The sequence below is a fragment of the Epinephelus fuscoguttatus genome, linkage group LG21 (assembly GCF_011397635.1).
Source record: "Epinephelus fuscoguttatus linkage group LG21, E.fuscoguttatus.final_Chr_v1".
NCBI lineage: Eukaryota > Metazoa > Chordata > Actinopteri > Perciformes > Serranidae > Epinephelus > Epinephelus fuscoguttatus.
This window is the reverse complement of record NC_064772.1, coordinates 38,733,855-38,754,477: the sequence shown is the minus strand read 5'-3', so window position 1 is coordinate 38,754,477 and position 20,623 is coordinate 38,733,855. Positions and strand designations below refer to the sequence as shown.

At 47.4% G+C, this 20,623-nt stretch overlaps 2 protein-coding genes across 12 annotated transcripts in view; both read left to right on the top strand.

The window, feature by feature from the left end:
* LOC125881976 (lethal(3)malignant brain tumor-like protein 4) overlaps positions 1-20,400 on the top strand; it is a 26,143-nt gene extending 5,743 nt beyond the window's left edge. The window contains exons 2-18 of the mRNA XM_049565511.1: positions 1,100-1,154; positions 2,944-3,029; positions 3,362-3,466; positions 3,550-3,685; positions 3,772-3,863; positions 4,013-4,155; positions 6,836-6,912; positions 6,981-7,066; positions 7,167-7,277; positions 7,366-7,480; positions 7,556-7,655; positions 7,930-8,058; positions 8,422-8,502; positions 9,301-9,374; positions 15,234-15,397; positions 15,479-15,541; positions 15,629-20,400. Of these exons, the coding sequence (XP_049421468.1) occupies positions 1,127-1,154; positions 2,944-3,029; positions 3,362-3,466; positions 3,550-3,685; positions 3,772-3,863; positions 4,013-4,155; positions 6,836-6,912; positions 6,981-7,066; positions 7,167-7,277; positions 7,366-7,480; positions 7,556-7,655; positions 7,930-8,058; positions 8,422-8,502; positions 9,301-9,374; positions 15,234-15,397; positions 15,479-15,541; positions 15,629-16,144 (2,106 nt within the window). The 5' untranslated portion in view covers positions 1,100-1,126 and the 3' untranslated portion in view covers positions 16,145-20,400. The remainder of the gene's footprint in view (positions 1-1,099; positions 1,155-2,943; positions 3,030-3,361; positions 3,467-3,549; positions 3,686-3,771; positions 3,864-4,012; positions 4,156-6,835; positions 6,913-6,980; positions 7,067-7,166; positions 7,278-7,365; positions 7,481-7,555; positions 7,656-7,929; positions 8,059-8,421; positions 8,503-9,300; positions 9,375-15,233; positions 15,398-15,478; positions 15,542-15,628) is intronic.
* LOC125882003 (oviduct-specific glycoprotein-like) lies at positions 10,205-15,249 on the top strand. Of its 11 annotated transcripts, none has more exons than XR_007448269.1 (3): positions 10,205-13,391; positions 13,434-14,644; positions 14,950-15,249. XR_007448269.1 is itself a non-coding variant. In XM_049565606.1 (3 exons), the coding sequence occupies exons 2-3, from the start codon at positions 12,453-12,455 to the stop codon at positions 13,494-13,496; spliced, it is 1,002 nt and encodes a 333-aa protein (XP_049421563.1). In that variant the 5' UTR covers positions 10,205-10,468; positions 10,506-12,452; the 3' UTR covers positions 13,497-15,249. The 11 variants fall into 11 exon arrangements, 10 of the variants coding, with proteins under 10 accessions (XP_049421563.1, XP_049421572.1, XP_049421571.1 ...); XM_049565606.1 differs by having other exon boundaries at positions 10,205-10,468; positions 10,506-13,391; positions 13,434-15,249; XM_049565615.1 differs by having other exon boundaries at positions 10,205-12,627; positions 12,712-13,391; positions 13,434-15,249.
* Positions 20,401-20,623: the final 223 nt, after the last annotated feature.

Genomic DNA, 20,623 nt, shown 5'->3' with positions numbered 1-20,623 from the left:
ACTCCAGCCGCCTTCCCTCTTCCCCGTGTGACACGGTTATGGGCGGTTTTCCAAGCCACTGTCGGCACAATGAATCTAAGTCCCACTGTCAGCAGCGTGGAAATAAGTCAAAGGGCTCTAGTTTCCCGACGCAGTGCAGGGTGGCGCAGGGTGGCGAACCCCGCGCAGAGCTAGTTTCGAGCAGCGCAGCGTCACCAAAACCTCACAGGCAGGTTTCCAGAATATCAGGCACATTAACGATGCAATAAATACCCACAAAAACACTATTCAATGCAACTATCTGCAATCAGCACATAAATGTATCTCTATATTGACTGTCCCGTCACATCTGATGTCAGATCAAAGGGGATTGGCACCGTTTGGCATGTTTGGCACGTTTAATGGAAACCCAACCTGATTTGATTAAACAGCTGCAAACTAATGAGTTCACATCCCTCTCAGCCAACCACAAACAGCCACAGCATCAGGTAGGGAGTATATATTCAGCATCTGGCATCTTAGAAAAGTCAAAAGAAAAGAAACAGAGTGAGACTCGCCCGGTCTGCGAAACTAGAGCCCAAAGTGTGGAGAAGAGGGACCGGGAAAAGCGGCGGACCTCCAGGGAAGCCTGCTCCGTTCTCCCCGCAGTTAGGGACCATTGATGATTGATGATTGATTTTACCTTTCTGTACATTTGTATACAACCCTCCCCCCATAGTTTCCCAAAATCCTGTGGGAAACACTGGGTATATGTTACTACAGGTTACCTCAGGGTACTACATGTGCCATACATGGTATTACGTGTTTCTACAGGTTACTTCAGGGTACTACATGTACAAATACATGTTACTACATGTTACTACAAGTATTGGTATATGTTACTACAGGTTACTCCAGGGTACCACATGTACTAATACATGTTACTGCATGTACTGCTACAGGTACTAATGTAACTACAGGTTACTTCCGGGTACCATATGTACTACTACATGTTACTACAGGTAGAACTACATGTTACTTCAGGTTACTACTACATGTTACCACTACATGTTAATACAAGTACTACTACATGTACTGCATGTTACTACATGAGTCACTTCTGTATTTCCTGTCTCATCAGAAAAGAACCAAAGAAGAACAATAAAAGATGAAGAACAAAGTCAGCAGCACTCAAGGTAACACACACACACACACACACACACACACACACACACGATAAAATCCTGTCCTCTGACTCTCATATTGTTATTTACATTCTCAAGGATTTTCTGCAGTAGTTAGCACTCAGCTGCAGTAGTTAACAGTTAACAGCAGTAGTTAACACTCAGCTGCACTAGTTAACAGTTAACAGCAGTAGTTAACAGCAGTAGTTAACAGTTAACAGCAGTAGTTAACAGCAGTAGTAGTTAACACTCAGCTGCAGTAGTTAACAGTTAACAGCAGTAGTTAACAGCAGTAGTTAACAGTTAACAGCAGTAGTTAACAGCAGTAGTAGTTAACACTCAGCTGCAGTAGTTAACAGTTAACAGCAGTAGTTAACAGCAGTAGTAGTTAACACTCAGCTGCACTAGTTAACAGTTAACAGCAGTAGTTAACAGCAGTAGTAGTTAACACTCAGCTGCACTAGTTAACAGTTAACAGCAGTAGTAGTTAACACTCAGCTGCAGTAGTTAACAGTTAACAGCAGTAGTTAACAGCAGTAGTAGTTAACACTCAGCTGCAGTAGTTAACGGTTAACAGCAGTAGTTAACAGCAGTAGTAGTTAACACTCAGCTGCAGTAGTTAACAGTTAACAGCAGTAGTTAACAGCAGTAGTAGTTAACACTCAGCTGCAGTAGTTAACAGTTAACAGCAGTAGTTAACAGCGGTAGTAGTTAACACTCAGCTGCAGTAGTTAACAGTTAACAGCAGTAGTTAACAGCAGTAGTTAACACTCAGCTGCAGTAGTTAACAGTTAACAGCAGTAGTTAACAGCAGCAGTAGTTAACACTCAGCTGCAGTAGTTAACAGTTAACAGCAGTAGTTAACAGCAGCAGTAGTTAACACTCAGCTGCAGTAGTTAACAGTTAACAGCAGTAGTTAACAGCAGTAGTTAACACTCAGCTGCAATAGTTAACAGTTAACAGCAGTAGTTAACAGCAGCAGTAGTTAACACTCAGCTGCAGTAGTTAACAGTTAACAGCAGTAGTTAACAGCGGTAGTAGTTAACACTCAGCTGCAGTAGTTAACAGTTAACAGCAGTAGTTAACAGCAGTAGTAGTTAACACTCAGCTGCAGTAGTTAACAGTTAACAGCAGTAGTTAACAGCAGTAGTAGTTAACACTCAGCTGCAGTAGTTAACAGTTAGCAGTAGTTAACAGCAGTAGTTAACACTCAGCTGCAATAGTTAACAGTTAACAGCAGTAGTTAGCACTCAGCTGCAGTAGTTAGCACTTAGCAGCAGTAGTTAACCTACCCTTATAGTCACAGACTGATGCTGTGTTCAAATGGAACTTGTGACCTCGTAGTTACAACATGGTAAACATGATCACAACATGCTTAGTGTTGAAGTGGTGAGAATGAGCGGGTCACATGATGCCAGCACAGGGCAGGTTTAGTGTCAGAGGAGAAAAACAAGGCTGTTGTGAACATCAACATTTTCCTTAAACATATTATAAAATCAGGGAGAACATGTCTGTGTGACTAACAGTAACATATATGAACTATTAGAGTCCACAGCAATGCCATCTCTAAAAATGTCAGTAAACACAGCAGAACTGGTGAACTCAGAGCTTCCACAATATTTCCCCTCATGAGGTCGTAAAGACCTCAAGGAGTGTTCAAACTTTTCTTGTGATCATTTGAATGCAGCATGAGACGCACTACACATTTGTCCTCTGAGCTGTAGAGTTGCAGATTTTTGTAACCGTAGTAACAATATCTGTGTGTGTGTGTGTGTGTGTATGTGTGTGTGTTGGTGTTCAGTGAGTGTGAAGCGGCGGTCCTGGTCCTGGCAGCAGTACCTGAACGAACAGAAAGCTGAAGCTGCTCCTCTGTCGCTGTTTACACAGGTAACACACACACACACACACACACACACACACACACACACACACACAGGTGTCCCAGGGGTTCTGACCTCTCATTGGTTCTTTACAGTGAGGTCTCTCACCTGATTCGCTCAAACAAATACACTTCCTGTCTGTTAAACACTGGACTTTGTAAGTCGTAGCCTGATTGGTTAATTTGTGGTCGCATTAGTCTGTCTTTGACCTGTCTGTCTCTCTGTCTCTGTCTGTGTCTCTGTCTCTGTCTCTCTGACCTGTCTGTCTCTGTCTCTCTGACCTGTCTGTCTCTCTGTCTGTGTCTCTGTCTCTGTCTCTCTGACCTGTCTGTCTTTCAGTCCCAGTCTTTTCCTAGTTGGAGAACTGGTTTTAAAGTTGGGATGAAGCTGGAGGGCATCGACCCACTGCACCCCTCCATGTTCTGTGTACTGACGGTTGCTGAGGTAACACATACACACACACACACACACACACACACACACACCTGTCTCAGGTTGGTCAGGTGAGTCTCCTGTCTCTGTCTCAGGTGATTGGCTTTCGGCTCCGTCTCCATATCGACGGATACTCAGAGTGCTATGACTTCTGGGTAAACGCTGATTCAGCAGACATCAGACCAACAGGGTGGTGTCAAGAAAACAATCGCAAGCTCCACCCACCTAAAGGTGAGTGTAGGTAACCCCGCCCCCTCACAGGTAACCACTTGTCACAGGTGACACCACTCTACCTGTCTGTCTCTCTCTCTCCACAGGCCACAGTGAGACAGATTTCGATTGGGAGGTCTACCTTCAGTCCACAGGGTCTCATGCTGCTCCGCCCACCCTGTTCACCTGTCGCACTGCAGTCAGTATACACCTGTGTGTCTATCCACCTGTCTTTTTACCTGTCACACTACAGTCAGTTTACACCTGTCTGTCTGTCCACCTGTCTTTTTACCTATCACACTGCAGTCAGTATACACCTGTCTGTCTATCCACCTGTCTGTCTTTCAGAGCTGTGGGTTCAGTGTGGGGATGAAGTTGGAGGCGGTCGACAAAAAGAACCCCGGGCTCGTTTGCGTTGCCTCCATCGCTGATGTCATCGAGGACCACATCCTGGTTCACTTCGACAACTGGGACGACACATACGACTACTGGTGAGACAGCGAGCAGTAGTAGCAGCAACAGTAGTAGCATTAGCAGTAGTAGCAGTAGCAGCAGCAGTAGTAGCAGTAGTAGTAGTAGCAATAGCAATAGTAGCAGTAGTAGCAGTAGTAGCAGTGGCGGTGGCGGTGCGGTGGTAGTGGTGGCGGCGGTGGTGGTGGTGGGGTGGTGGTGGCGGTGGTGGCGGTGGTGGGTGGCGGTGGTGGCGGTGGTGGTGGTGGTGGTGGTATTGGCAGGGCAGCGGTAGCGGTGGTGGTGGTGGTGGCGGTGGCGGTGGTATCGGTGGTGGCGCGGTGGTGGCGGTGGTGGTGGCGGTGGTGGTGGTGGCGGGGCGGTGGTGGCGGTGGCGGTGGTGGCGGTGGTGGCGGCGGTGGTGGCGGTGGTGGCGGCGGTGGCGGCAGCGGTAACGGTGGCGGGGCGGTGGTGGCGGTGGTAACGGTGGTAGTGGTAACGGTGGTAGCGGTGGTGTGGTGGTGGTGGTGGTAATGGTGGTAGTGGTGGCAGGACGGTGGTGGCGGTGGTGGCAGCGGTGGCGGCGGTGGTGGCGGTGGTGGCGGCGGTGGTGGTGGCGTGTGGTGGTGAGTGGCGGGGCGGTGGTGGCGGTGGTGGTGGCGGGGCGGTGGTAGCGGTGGTGGCGGGCGGTGGTGGCGGTGGTAGCGGTGGCGGTGGTGGCAGCGGTAGTGGTGGCGGCGGCGGTGGTAACGGTGGCAGGGCAGTGGTAGCGGTGGCAACAGTGGCGGTGGTTGTAGCGGTAGCGGCGGTGGCACTAATGGTAGCAGCGGTCATATCGGTGGTAGTAGTGGTACTAACGGTGGCAGCGGAAGCGGGGCAGTGGTAGCGGTAATGGCAATAGCGGCACTGGTAACGGTAGTGGTGGCGGTGGCAGTGGCGGTGGTAGCGGTAATGGCGAGTAATGGCGGTGGTAGTGGCGGTGGCGCTAATGGTAGCGGCGGTCATATCGGTAGTGGTAACGTGAGCGGCGGCAGAGCGGTGGCGGTGGTGGCGGTAATGGCGAGTAATGGCGGTGGCGGTGGCAGCAGTGGCAGCGGTAATGGCGGTAGCAGTGGCGGCGGTGGCGGCGGTGGTAACGGTGGCGGTGGCGGCGGTGGTAACGGTAACAGTGGTAACGGTGGCGGTGGTAGCGGTGGCAGCGGTGGTAGCGGTGGCGGTAATGGCGAGTAATGGCGGTGGTGGCTGTGGCGGTGGCAGCGGTAATGGCGGTGGCGGCGGTGGTAACGGTGGCGGTGGCGGCGGTGGTGGCGGTGAGTGGTAACGGTGGCGGTGGTGGCGGTGGCGGCGGTGGTAGCGGTGGCGGCGGTGGTAACGGTAACGGTGGTAACGGTGGCGGTGGTGGCGGCGGTGGTGGTAACGGTAACGGTGGTAACGGTGGCGGTGGCGGCGGTGGTGGCGGTGGTAACGGTGGCGGTGGTAGTGGCGGTGGTGGTGGCGGTGGTAACGGTGGCGGTGGTGGTGGCGGTGGTAGCGGCGGTGGTGGCGGTGGCGGTAATGGCGGAGTAATGGCGGTGGTGGCAGTGGTAACGGTGGCGGTGGCGGCGGTGGTAGCGGTGGCGGTAATGGCAGAGTAATGGCGGTGGTGGCTGGCGGTGGCAGCGGTAATGGCGGTGGTGGCGGTGGTAACGGTGGCGGTGGTGGTGGCGGTGGTGGCGGCGGTGGTGGCGGTGGTGGCGGTGGTGGCTGTGGCGGTGGCGGCGGTAATGGCGGTGGCGGCGGTGGTAACGGTGGCGGTGGCGGCGGTGGTAACGGTGGCGGTGGTAACGGTGGCGGTGGTGGCGGTGGCGGCGGTGGTAGCGGTGGCGGCGGTGGTAACGGTGGCGGTGGTAACGGTGGCGGTGGTGGCGGCGGTGGTAGTGGCGGTGGCGGTGGTAACGGTGGCGGTGGCGGCGGTGGTGGCGGTGGTAACGGTGGCGGTGGCGGTGGCGGGTGGCGGCGGTGGTAACGGTAACGGTGGTAACGGTGGCGGTGGCGGTGGCGGCGGTGGTGGCGGTGGTAACGGTGGCGGCGGTGGTGGTGGCGGCGGTGGCGGCGGCGGTGGTGGCGGTGGTAACGGTGGCGGTGGCGGTGGCAGCGGTGGCGGTGGTAGCGGCGGTAGCGGTGGCGGCGGTGGTAGCGGTGGCGGCGGTGGTAACGGTGGCGGCAATGGCGGTGGTAGCGGCGGTGGCGGCGGTGGTAACGGTGGTGGCGGCGGTGGTGGCGGTGGCAGCGGTGGTAACGGTGGCGGTGGCGGGGTGGTGGCGGCGGTGGCGGTGGTGGCGGTGGTGGCGGCGGTGGTGGCGGTGGCGGTGGCGGCGGTGGTAACGGTGGCGGTGGCGGCGGTGGTAACGGTGGTGGCGGCGGTGGTAGCGGTGGTGGCGGTGGCAGCGGTGGCGGTGGCGGCGGTGGTAGCGGTGGCAGCGGTGGTAACGGTGGCGGTGGTGGCAGCGGTGGCGGTGGTGGCGGTGGCGGCGGTAGCAGTAGCAGCAGTAGCAGTAGCAGCAGTAGTAGCAGTAGTAGCAGTAGTAGCAGTAGCAGTAGCAGCAGTAGTAACAGTAGCAGTAGCAGCAGTAGTAGCAGCAGTAGCAGTAGCAGCAGTAGCAGCAATAGCAGCACTAACAGTAGTAGCACTAGCAGTAGACTGAAGCTTATTGATGACTTTTGATGGTATTGATTGATCAGGTGTGACAGCAGCAGTCCATACATCCATCCTGTGGGCTGGTGTGAACAACACGGACGACCTCTGACTGCTCCACAAGGTACACACACTGATACACTCAGTATTTACTCTGTAGTACTCTGAGTACTCAGTACTGTTGTTTTTCAGGTCACCCCAACCCAGAGAATTTCGTGTGGCAGGAATACTTACAGGAAACTGGTTCCACAGCCGCTCCCAGTTCAGCTTTCACATTGGTGAGGAAACAAGGAGGTAACAAAGGAAATAAGGAGTTAGTAAAGCTGTTGATCAGTGCACTGCATATGATGACTGACAGGTGTGTTTTTGTCCAATCAGAGAGCTCCACACAATTTCCAAGTTAATCAGAAACTGGAGGCGGTTGACCGGAGGAATCCCATGTTAATCCGAGTCGCCACAGTAACAGATACAGAAGACTACAGAGTGAAGGTACCTTTGACCTGACCTTCTACCTGTCTGTCTACGTGTGTGATGTTATGAATTGTGTGATGATGTCACCAGGTGTGATTACCTGCAGGTTCATTATGACGGCTGGTCGCAGCAGTTTGACGTCTGGTGTGACAGCGACCTCTGTGACCTTCACCCTGTCGGCTGGTGTCAACGCACAGGACACTCGCTGGAGCCCCCACCAGGTGAGACAGGTCAGAGACAGTGAGACAGACAGGCTTTATAATTCTAACAGTGTTCCCTCTGTGTGTGTGAGACAGGTTCCTCCCCCCTGTCCTCCCCCTCTCAGGGTGTCTGTCCCACTCCAGGCTGCAGAGGGGTCGGACACATCAAAGGAGCCAAATACACCGGACACCACAGGTACATACACCTGTCAAGTCATGTCTCTGTATGTCGAGTCATGTGTTTGTCTGCTGAGTCATGTCTCTGTATATCTCTGTCTGCTGATTGATGTCTCTGTCTGCTGAGTCATTCCTGTGTCTGCTGAATCAGGTCTCTGTTTGCCGAGTCATGTCTCTGTCTGCTGAGTAATGTATCTGTTTGCCAAGTCATGTCTCTGTCTGCTGAATCATGTCTCTGTTCGCCGAGTCATGTCTCTGCCTGCTGACTCATGTTTCTGCCGTGTCTTGCCCAGTGCCTTCGGCTGTCCGTACTCAGACATCAATATGCGTAAAGAGGTGGTGCTTCCTGATAGGCTGGGAGGAGAGAAAGTCGTCACCCTCGTACCTGTCACCATTTATCACCATGGCAACCAATCGGACAGGTAACCACAGTCCGTGGAGTATGTTTCCTTAAAACACCATGTTTGTATTAAAATAAATGGTTCAGTTTGTCTGTCTCTGTACCTGTCTTTCTCTCTACCTGTCTGTCCCCACCTGTCTGTCTCTCTTCCTGTCTGCCTGTCTGCCTGTCTGTCTACCTGTCTGTCTCTGTACCTGTCTTTTTCTCTACTTGTCTGTCCCCACCTGTCTGTCTCTCTACCCGTTTGTCTCTCCACCTGTCTGTCTCTGTACCTGTCTCTGCACCTGTCTGTCTCTCGACATGTCTGTCTCTTTACCTGTCTGCCCCCAACTGTATGTCTCCACCTGTCTGTCCCTCTCTACCTGTCTGTCTCTCTGATGAACAGGAGAAGTGTTCAGGTGAAAACTGAGCCCAGGGACGAGACTCTGCTGCTTCCTCTGGGGAAGAGAAGAAGACTGACAGACAGGTGAGACAGACAGGCAGACAGACAGACACACACACACACACACACACACACACACACACACACACACACACAGTTTCTATATCTGAATACCTGCTGAGTGTCTGTGTGGGTGATGATGAAGGAGCTCCCTGATTGGCTCGTTCTTCCTGGAAGTTAAAACTCTCGATCATCAAACATGATCTTCTTCAGAGTGACTTCATAATCAGACCTGTCTGTCTCTCCTGCACTTGTCCTCAGAATAGACGACAGGATCATAAGAAGTGTGTGTGGGTGTGTTGTGAGTAGATTATGTGTGTGTATTATATAAACCTGTCTTATATAACACACAAAGACAAACACACACATACACACTCATGTTCAGTCAGCTTTGTCAATAGGAGCCAGACGTGTTGGACACTTTAATAAATTTGTGAATGTCTCACTTCCTGTCAGCGTCTAAACTGCAGGATGTTGTGGTGTGCAAATGATTTCAAAATAAAAGCATTTTCTGCTCAAACAACAACAGAATCAGAGTTGTTTGGTGTTAGTAGTGACAGAGGACATCTCACCTGGTGAGGGAGACAGGTGACGCCCAGATTCTGTGTGAGGTAAAAGGGACAGGTGAATACAGGTGATGTCAAAACAGGAAGTTAGTGATTGTAGTTTATGAGCAGGTGCAGCTGCCGCAGGGACACAGATCATGGAGATTAGGATCCTTTAAACATTAACTGCAGCAGTTACAGGAAATCAGTTTACATCCATAAACATGCTCACAAACAAACTTACAGTCTAAACTCTGTCTCTTGGCTCCACCCCCAGGCTGTCCCAACCAACCAAATTCCTGCGTGTGAAACAAGAAGAGGAGGAGCTTCACATCCGAGCCCTCGGCCCAGGTAGAGTACACCTTCAGATTCACAGTGTGTTGGATGATGATGAGGTCACTGTCAGATACAGGTGTGTTGGATGATGATGAGGTCACAGTCAGATACAGGTGTGTTGGATGATGATGATGTCACAGTCAGGTACAGGTGTGTTGGATGATGATGATGTCACAGTCAGGTACGGGTGTGTTGGATGATGATAAGGTCACTGTCAGGTACAGGTGTGTTGCATGACGATGTCACAGTCAGGTACAGGTGTGTTGCATGACGATGTCACAGTCAGGTACAGGTGTGTTGGATGATGATGAGGTCACAGTCAGATACAGGTGTGTTGGATGATGATGTCACAGTCAGGTACAGGTATGTTGGATGATGATGAGGTCACAGTCAGGTACAGGTGTGTTGCATGACGATGTCACAGTCAGGTACAGGTATGTTGGATGATGATGAGGTCACAGTCAGATACAGGTGTGTTGGATGATGATGAGGTCACAGTCAGGTACAGGTGTGTTGGATGATGATGATGTCACAGTCAGGTACAGGTGTGTTGGATGATGATGTCACAGTTAGGTACAGGTGTGTTGGATGATGATGTCACAGTCAGATACAGGTGTGTTGGATGATGATGTCACAGTCAGATACAGGTGTGTTGGATGATGATGAGGTCACAGTCAGGTACAGGTGTGTTGGATGATGATGATGATGTCACAGTCAGGTACAGGTGTGTTGGATGATGATGATGAGGTCACAGTCAGGTACAGGTGTGTTGGATGATGATGAGGTCACAGTCAGGTACAGGTGTGTTGGATGATGATGATGATGTCACAGTCAGGTACAGGTGTGTTGGATGACGATGTCACAGTCAAGTACAGGTGTGTTGGATGATGATGAGATCACTGTCAGGTACAGGTGTGTTGGATGGTGATGAAGTCACAGTCAGGTACAGGTGTGTTGGATGATGATGATGAGGTCACAGTCAGGTACAGGTGTGTTGGATGATGATGATGAGGTCACAGTCAGGTACAGGTGTGTTGGATGATGATGATGAGGTCACAGTCAGGTACAGGTGTGTTGGATGGTGATGATGAGGTCACAGTCAGGTACAGGTATGTTGGATGATGATGAGGTCCCTGTCAGGTACAGGTGTGTTGGATGATGATGATGATGATGATGTCACAGTCAAGTACAGGTGTGTTGGATGATGTTGAGGTCACAGTCAGGTACAGGTGTGTTGGATGATGAGGTCAGTCAGGTACAGGTGTGTTGGATGATGATGTCACAGTCAGGTACAGGTGTGTTGGATGATGATTAGGTCACAGTCAGATACAGGTGTGTTGGATGATGATGAGGTCACAATCAGGTACAGGTATGTTGGATGATGATGAGGTCACAGTCAGGTACAGGTGTGTTGGATGATGATGATGTCACAGTCAGGTACAGGTGTGTTGGATGATGATGAGGTCCCTGTCAGGTACAGGTGTGTTGGATGATGATGATGATGATGATGATGATGATGTCACAGTCAAGTACAGGTGTGTTGGATGATGTTGAGGTCACAGTCAGGTACAGGTGTGTTGGATGATGATGTCACAGTCAGGTACAGGTGTGTTGGATGATGATTAGGTCACAGTCAGATACAGGTGTGTTGGATGATGATGAGGTCACAATCAGGTACAGGTATGTTGGATGATGATGAGGTCACAGTCAGGTACAGGTGTGTTGGATGATGAGGTCACAGTCAGATACAGGTGTGTTGGATGATGATGATGTCACAGTCAGGTACAGGTGTGTTGGATGATGATGATGTCACAGTCAGGTACAGGTGTGTTGGATGATGATGAGGTCACAGTCAGGTACAGGTGTGTTGGATGATGATGAGGTCACAATCAGGTACAGGTATGTTGGATGATGATGAGGTCACAGTCAGGTACAGGTGTGTTGGATGATGATGAGGTCACTGTCAGGTACAGGTGTGTTGGATGATGATGAGGTCACAGTCAGGTACAGGTGTGTTGGATGATGAGGTCACAGTCAGGTACAGGTGTGTTAGATGATGATGAGGTCACAGTCAGGTACAGGTGTGTTGGATGATGAGGTCACAGTCAGGTACAGGTGTGTTGGATGATGATGAGGTCACAGTCAGGTACAGGTGTTAAGGGTCACTTCGATAAAAACACTGTTGGACTGTCAACCACAACTTCCCTCCTTCCTCCAACCCTTCCCTCCCTCCTTCACTCTGTCTCTCTCCTCATTGTGTTTCCATGGAAACAGCAGGCAGATGAAGTGGCTGTTTCCATGGATACAGCTCACCATGGTAACTACTGTGTTGGGTGTGTTTTACCCTCTGAAAGACTGCAGGCTCTCAGCTCAGTCACGGGTCACATGATGCCTCTGTCACTGCTCAGGGGCGAAGGGGTTTCTGCTGGTCCTCGTCACCCTTCATTTTGGCAGCCATGTTAGATGTAGTCCTCTCCTTCACATCTGGGCTTTTCAATTACAAATTAAATATGGCTGGATTTTAAAAGCAGAAGATGTTGAGGGGCCAGACATTTTCAGCAGCATGCAAACAAGTTTTAAACCGGACAATTAAATGTCTGTCTAATATGCTGTTGTTTTGGGATAAACTTGGCAGTGGGAGGGGTCTTTTCACTCAATGTGTCAAAGGTGCTGTTCACAGGTGACCCTTGGTAAAGCCTCGCCCACACACACTCACAGACACATTCACAACTTAATCCCTGTTCAGAGTGCAGTTAAGAGAACATCTGAAAAAGTCCAAATTCAACATATCATGTACGGAACATTCACAGACACACACACAGATTCACGTTTTGTGTGTGCAACCACAAAAGCAGCAGATCTGGCCCAATGCTGCTCTGAAACAGCCATACAAACTGATTGTACATGATACAGCTGTGTTATCCTCCGAAATATGTTCACCTTACTGTGACTGTTCTCACTGCCATTCCCCGGAAATATCAATTGTAACCAAATTAATGACAGCAATGATCATGTGGTTATTTGCGCGTATGAAACAAATCAACAAACAAATATTTTAGCATTTGAACTCGCACAACTAACACGGTGTTAAATATGCATCACATTACTAAGATGTTGTTAGGTGGTACTAATGTGTTGTCAGGTGTTACTGAGGTGTTGTTAGGTGTTACTAAGGTGTTGTTAGGTGGTACTAATGTGTTGTTAGGTGTTACTGAGGTGTTGTTAGGTGGTACTAATGTGTTGTCAGGTGTTACTGAGGTGTTGTTAGGTGTTACTAAGGTGTTGTTAGGTGGTACTAATGTGTTGTTAGGTGTTACTGAGGTGTTGTTAGGTGGTACTAATGTGTTGTCAGGTGTTACTGAGGTGTTGTTAGGTGTTACTAAGGTGTTGTCAGGTGTTACTAAGGTGTTGTTAGGTGTTACTGAGGTGTTGTTAGGTGTTACTGAGGTGTTAGGTGTTACTAAAGTGTTGTCAGGTGTTACTAAGGTGTTGATAGGTGTTACTGAGGTGTTGTTAGGTGGTACTAATGTGTTGTCAGGTGTTACTGAGGTGTTGTTAGGTGTTACTAAGGTGTTGTCAGGTGTTACTAAGGTGTTGTTAGGTGTTACTGAGGTGTTGTTAGGTGGTACTAATGTGTTGTCAGGTGTTACTGAGGTGTTGTTAGGTGTTACTGAGGTGTTGTCAGGTGTTACTAAGGTGTTGTTAGGTGTTACTAAGGTGTTGTCAGGTGTTACTAAGGTGTTGTCAGGTGTTACTAAGGTGTTGTTAGGTGTTACTGAGGTGTTGTTAGGTGTTACTAAGGTGTTGTCAGGTGTTACTAAGGTGTTGTTAGGTGGTACTAATGTGTTGTCAGGTGTTACTAAGGTGTTGTTAGGTGTTACTGAGGTGTTGTCAGGTGTTACTAAGGTGTTGTCAGGTGTTACTAATGTGTTGTCAGGTGGTACTAATGTGTTGTCAGGTGTTACTGAGGTGTTGTTAGGTGTTACTAAGGTGTTGTTAGGTGTTACTAAGGTGTTGTTAGGTGTTACTAAGGTGTTGTCAGGTGTTACTTAGGTGTTGTTAGGTGTTACTAAGGTGTTGTTAGGTGTTACTAAGGTGTTGTCATGTGTTACTAAGGTGTTGTCAGGTGTTACTTAGGTGTTGTTAGGTGTTACTGAGGTGTTGTTAGGTGGTACTAATGTGTTGTCAGGTGTTACTAAGGTGTTAGGTGTTACTGAGGTGTTGTTAGGTAGTACTAATGTGTTGTTAGGTGTTACTGAGGTGTTGTTAGGTGGTACTAATGTGTTGCTAGGTGGTACTGAGGTGTCAGATCATGAAGTTGTTGTCATGTGGTTAATAAGGTGTTGTTAGGTGTCACTCAGGTGTCAGACCATGAAGGTGTTGCTGTGTGGTTACTAAGGTGTTGTTAGGTGTTACTCATATGTTGTTAGGTGTTATTAAGGTGTTGTCATGTGGTTACAGAAGTGTTGTTAGGTGTTACTCATATGTTGTTAGGTGTTATTAAGGTATTGTCATGTGGTTACAGAGGTGTTGTTAGGTGTTATTAAGATGTTGTCATGTGGTTACAGAGGTGTTGTTAGGTGTTACTCATATGTTGTTAGGAGTTATTAAGGTGTTGCCATGTGGTTACAGAAGTGTTGTTAGGTGTTACTCATATGTTGTTAGGTGTTATTAAGGTGTTGTCATGTGGTTACTAAGGTGTTGTTAGGTGCTATTAAGGTGTTGTCATGTGGTTACAGAGGTGTTGTTAGGTGTTACTCATATGTTGTTAGGTGTTATTAAGGTGTTGTCATGTGGTTACTAAGGTGTTGTTAGGTGTCACTCAGGTGTCAGACCATGAAGGTGTTGCTGTGTGGTTACTCAGGTGTTGTCATGTGGTTACTAAGGTGTTGTTAGGTGTCACTCAGGTGTCAGATCATGAAGGTGTTGTTGTGTGGTTACTAAGATGTGAGTTGTTACTAAGGTGTTGTGAGGTGTTACTCGGGTGTTGTTAGGTGTTATTAAGGTGTTGTCATGTGGTTAATAAGGTGTTGTTAGGTGTCACTCAGGTGTCAGACCATGAAGGTGTTGCTGTGTGGTTACTAAGGTGTTGTTAGGTGTTACTCAGGTGTCAGACCATGAAGGTGTTGCTGTGTGGTTACTAAGGTGTTGTCATGTGGTTACTAAGGTGTTGTTAGGTGTTACTCAGGTGTCAGACCATGAAGGTGTTGTCATGTGGTTACTAAGGTGTTGTTAGGTGTTACTCAGGTGTCAGACCATGAAGGTGTTGCTGTGTGGTTACTAAGGTGTTGTTAGGTGTTACTAAGGTGTTGTCATGTGGTTACTAAGGTGTTGTTAGGTGTTACTCAGGTGTCAGACCATGAAGGTGTTGTTAGGTGTTACTAAGGTGTTGTCATGTGGTTACTAAGGTGTTGTCATGTGTTACTCAGGTGTCAGACCATGAAGGTGTTGTCATGTGGTTACTAAGGTGTTGTTAAGTGTTACTAAGGTATTGTCATGTGGTTACTAAGGTGTTGTTAGGTGTTACTCAGGTGTCAGACCATGAAGGTGTTGCTGTGGGGTTACTAAGGTGTTGTTAGGTGTTACTAAGGTGTTGTCATGTGGTTACTAAGGTGTTGTTAGGTGTTACTCAGGTGTCAGACCATGAAGGTGTTGCTGTGTGGTTACTAAGGTGTTGTTAGGTGTTACTAGGGTGTTGTCATGTGGTTACTAAGGTGTTGTTAGGTGTTACTCAGGTGTCAGACCACGAAGGTGTTGCTGTGTGGTTACTAAGGTGTTGTGAGGTGTCACTCAGGTGTCAGATCATGAAGGTGTTGCTGTGTGGTTACTAAGGTAATATTAGTGTTTTTCAGAGACTGTCTGTCTCTCCAGCAGCAGAGTCCAGTATGCAGGCTGCCCTCCACCAGTCTGTCTTCCTGTCAGCCATGTCGGCGCAGCCTGGCCGCGACCTGTCGCTTTGCTGGGAGCAACACCGCAAACTGCTGCCAGGTGTGGCTGGAGTCCAGGCCGAGACTGTCCAACACTGGAGCATCCAGCAGGTCAGAACGACAGGTCACAGAAAGAGAGAAACCTAGATAGAGAGAGACAGCTGTGTGTTTGACCTGTCTGTCTCTCTGCAGGTGTCAGACTTCATTGAGTCCATTCCCGGCTGTGAGGAACACGCCAAACAGTTCAGAGACGAGGTGAGACAACCAATCAGCTGCTGTAGATTAGATCATATCAGATTGACTTTGCTGTGATCTGATTGGTTCCTGCTTCTGTTTGTCTAGCAAATCGATGGGCGGGCCTTTCTCCTACTCACCCAGCGGGACATTGTCAGGATCATGTCAATCAAACTTGGCCCCGCCCTCAAAATCTACAACTCCATCCTGATGTTCAAACACGCCGAGGACAGGAGCCAATCACAGGCTGCTGTAGACAGCAGCCAATCACAAGCTGCCGAGGACAGGAGTCAGTCGCATGTCGCCGAGGACAGGAGTCCGTCACATGTCGCCAAGGACAGGAGTCCGTCACATGTTGCCGAGGACAGGAGTCCGTCACGTGTCGCCGAGGACAGGAGTCAGTCGCATGTTGCCGAGGACAGGAGTCCGTCACGTGTCGCCGAGGACAGGAGTCAGTCGCATGTTGCCGAGGACAGGAGTCAGTCACATGTTGCCGAGGACAGGAGTCAGTCACAAGCTCAGGAAGGAAACCAATCACATGCTGCAGAGGACAGGAACCAATCACATGCTGAGGAATCCTCTGTTCTGTGGGAGGGGCTTCATTGTCCATCCAATGACATTTAAATTTCTGATGTCACACCTCTAATCTCAGGTGTTCCTGTCGGCAGGTAGGCTTCAGTCACGTGACGTCATGCTGGACGTTCATCACACAGAAGCAAACGAGACAAACACAAGCACAAAAGTTTGTTGAGTCACCTGTGAACACCTGAGCTCCATTTCAGGCTCAGTCTCTTTGGAGGGCGGGGCTTAATGCAGGTGAACTCTACTGAGACTGGACTCACCAAAACCAGGACCATTGTGCACAGGATCCTGGGAGGTTGAGGCCTAAGAGACACAGCTGGTACGCATGTGTTCAGACCAGACAGGTGGGCCTGAAATAGGACCCAGGTGTCCTCGGTGGCATCGTTAGCCACAAAATGAAGAAATTAACAAAAAGTCGTTTTATTTCGTTTACAAAAAAAAAAAATGAAAAAATAAATTTGTGAAATCACTCCGTAAACACGGCTGCTGCCATCTGATTGGCTGAGACCTTAAAACACACTAAAAACATATCATAGACAATTTATATCTAAATTCTAAACCTCCAACAGTAATAATTCAGAGACGGGATGTTCCCGTGTGTCCGACATCTCTACAAACATGTTGCAGGCGGTGAGGCTCTGAGTTCCCGTCAACACCCAAACAACAAGCAACGAAATCAGTGTTAATCAATTAAATGAAAAAGTCTTGTATGTATACACAGAGGCACAATACATTTACTAAAAACAAAACAGATGTCTCATAATTTTGAGTAAACATCTTAAAACACTGAGAAATGTCCAATAATATGTTTAAAGTAGGGCTGTCAAATAATTAATTTATTAAATCGCCATTGATGGCTGAGTTTCAGTCATTAATCTCGATTAATCACATTTGTAATCCCATGTTTAAAATTCCAATATTTTGCATTTGGTAACAGTTTGAAGTCCATATTAACAAGGTGAAATAATGCTGACCAGAGTGTTTTGATTGGGAATCAAAGAAATTGACTTTATGATCTCGACCTTTAGATTTTTGTCTTTCACACCAGAGCTGCTCTGCTACAACAGTGAGGTCTGAAAGCATGAACCACTTCACAGAGCTGATTCTGTCAGATACACTGTTTGTGTGTTTGTGTGTTTGTTTGTTTGTTTGTTTGAAAGGATCAAACTGTTCCAGTAGAGAAAGTGCAGTTACTCTGATATAATTCTGACGACTCACTGACGTCCAGTGATTCGGTTCATGTGACGGCGTCGTCACTTTTCAGGAGTTCCAGTTTAGTATCTGTCTCTGATTCGTACAGGTCCTGTAAGTGTCAAACTATTGTCTCCCCAACAGTGAGACATATGACTGGTCACAACATGTCCACCTGAGGACGTCCCTTAATACATCATATACCTGTGTGTCTGTGTCGCTCTGCAGTTACACCTCCAAAACACTAGAGGGCAACCTCACAGCAACAGTGTCAAACACAAATCAGCTTCACTATAACTCGCAGCATTCACAGACAAACACTTGTCTTTATCTGGACACATTTTCCCCTCAAATACAACATGCTAACGTTATTAGCACAAGCCTATGGCATTTTACATTGTATAAATTAGCCTAGCAGCTAGCAGAGATTTCCTCTGCTCATATGAAGCCAGGGACAACAGCAGCATGTAACAAAGGCAACGGCACATAATTTGACTCCATTACAACTCACAACATTCACCGACAAAACAACTGTCTGATACTAAACACGTTTTATAAACAAATACAACATGCTAACGTTATTAGCACAAGCCTATGGCATTTTACATTGTATAAATTAGCGTAGCAGCTAGTGAAGTTTTCCTCTGCTCACATAAGTCCAGGTCTGCAGTCAGTGTGTGTGTGATTTAGTTTGATCCACAGGTCTGTGGTGATTGTCTCACTCTTAAATAGTGCTATATCGTCTCAGGCGATGTAGTCACTCGCTGACATCAGTCTGATCAGCTGATCACCTGTGAGCTCAGAACTTGAGTGACATTTGACTTCAGTTTGACTGGAGGTGCAGGTCACTGCTGACTGTCAGCTGAGCCGTCTGGAGCTTTAAAGTGAACTGAGACGTTCAGAAGCTCAGTGGTGTCTTATCTAACATTACTGCTGTAGCAGGAAGCTTAACTACAAGTAAGGGTGCACCGAAGGGACAAAATAGCAGCATGCAAATAACCCGATTTTAAAAAAAAAGAATCGCAATTACCGCGGTAATGTTGACAGCCCCAGTTTAAAAGTCTCATCATAACACCAGTCTGTCTCATAACTGCCTGACAAGATCTCATAATTGTGATAAATTAATGATCTTATGTTTAGGACACATCTTACAGAAGTCTCATTTTCTTTTTATAACAAGAAGTCTTATGATTACCTTTAAGTGTCTCATGCGTCTAATTAAAACTCATAATTACAAAGAAAACTTGTGATAAAATTCCGACGATTACGAGAAAAGGTCTCGTATCATAACGAGGCGTTTTTCATGGTCAAAGCGAGAAATCAGAATAAAAACCAAGAAAAGGTTTTTTTCTCTGTTGAATTCTTCTTCCTGTCGTATTAAAGTTTCAGCGTGTTTTTTTTTTTTACGAGTGTAAGGGCTCATGCGTAATCAGCACATGGCTTTGGAACACGAAATAGTCGATGACATCACACTGTGGCTCCGCCCCCTTTAAAGACATTTTTAAAAATGTGACGTCATTTCCTCCTCAGGATCCTCTCAGGATGTTACTTTGCAGACTTTGTTCAATGAAGTTTCGTCACTTTGTGGACAAGACAGATGGTGACATCATCCCAAAGTGCCGCCTCCGCTGGTGGTGGATTTTTGATGATTGGTCAGTTTCTGACAGCAGCGCTCTGAAAAGATAAAAGAAGACGACATCAGCTTTCAGGACCGACGTTTTTAATTCCAGAGTTTATATTTATAATTTTATTCTCTATTATGAAGAGTATCGACTGTGTCTCTATAGATTTCTATTTGAAGTTTAAATATATATTTGTATCTGTGTGTTTCTCTGCCTCATTCAGTCCTGCTGGGATCCAAACCGACAACCTGTCAGGAAGTCTGACTTCCCTCTGACTCCTCCCCCTTGGTGATGTCACTATGATGTCACACTGAGTGCTGCAGGGGTGACGTTTATTGTAGGTTGACTCTGAGGTCAGTGTCGTCCTGGTTTCCTGGTCAAACAGTCAGCGGGACTGTTCTGTTGGATTCTGGATTATTACAGAAACGTTTCTGACCCTGACTGGTTTTGTTCAGTGAGATCATTTTCACTCATAAACACCACGTTATGATCTTTGACCCTTAAATTCAGTCAGCAGAAGTAAAAAACCAACGTTGGGCTACAAACAAACTACAGCACGGTCACATGACTTAACGTCACCACCACAACGAGACCGTAAAGTCGTGTTCAGTGACATTCTGTAGTCTCATTCGGACACCTGCTAGTAGCCGTGTTTTTTAAAAGACACATAAGGGACTCTTAATTATTCACGGGGGCTCGGGGGAGGGCACACATTTAAATGGTTGTATTTTGTATTTATTTTACCATCAAAGAAAACATGCCTTCTAAACCCAAAGACATGTTTTCTTTAAAAAATGCCAAAATGACACAGTTTACAGACAGAAACTGTAAAAGCAGATTTTCACATTTTCGGACGGTCCTTGAACACAACATGAGACAAAAGCTTCTGTAAAAAACAAAAAAGAAATCTGATCACATTTAAGATTTGTCCAAAAATAGAGTTAAAATGAACGGAGGCTTTTTTCATCTTACGTATAACTTTTAAAAATCTAATAAGTGATTTATGTTGGAGGGAGGATCAAGGAAAATATGTGGAGCTTCGGGGAGGGTCACACTGCAGCCTCCACCTCCTCTGATAAATAAAGAACAGTCCCTTAAAGCTTGTGTGACAGTGGAGGACTTAGTGACGTATTTTAAGTGTGAAAGTCTCCTCAGCTTGTGTTAACCACAGAAAAACACACCGACTGTGAGATGTGGGAACAGGAAGTGCTGACATGCTAATATGCTAACTCATCTCTGGGCTTTAGGACTCATTCCTGCAGCACTCGATAAAGGTAAAGGAGCTGAACTCAGACCTGCAGGGGGTGCTCTACTGCACATGCTCAGTTTGTAACATCTATACAACAGAGGGTTCCCTCAGGTCGCCATGGTAACGGCTTATGAATTTAAAAATGTGGGTTGTTTTTATGTTTCCAACAATCTGCTGCTGTTTATGTTCAGTTTTTCCGCCAGTGTTTGATGAGATGAATAAAGTTTCTGATCTGATATGAGTACTGACGGTTCATTGGTTGCTGAAACAAGGTGAATTACCTGCAAACAGTCCAGTGTTGGGGTCAGCATATATTTACCTCACACGGAGGCACCAAATATGTTGGGATTTAATTGGCTATCGGAAATAATTAACAATTAATTCTTGTGCAACATTAAACAGACAGCAGACATGATTCCAAAGAATTATATTTATTCATAAATTAGCAAAGCAAACCAA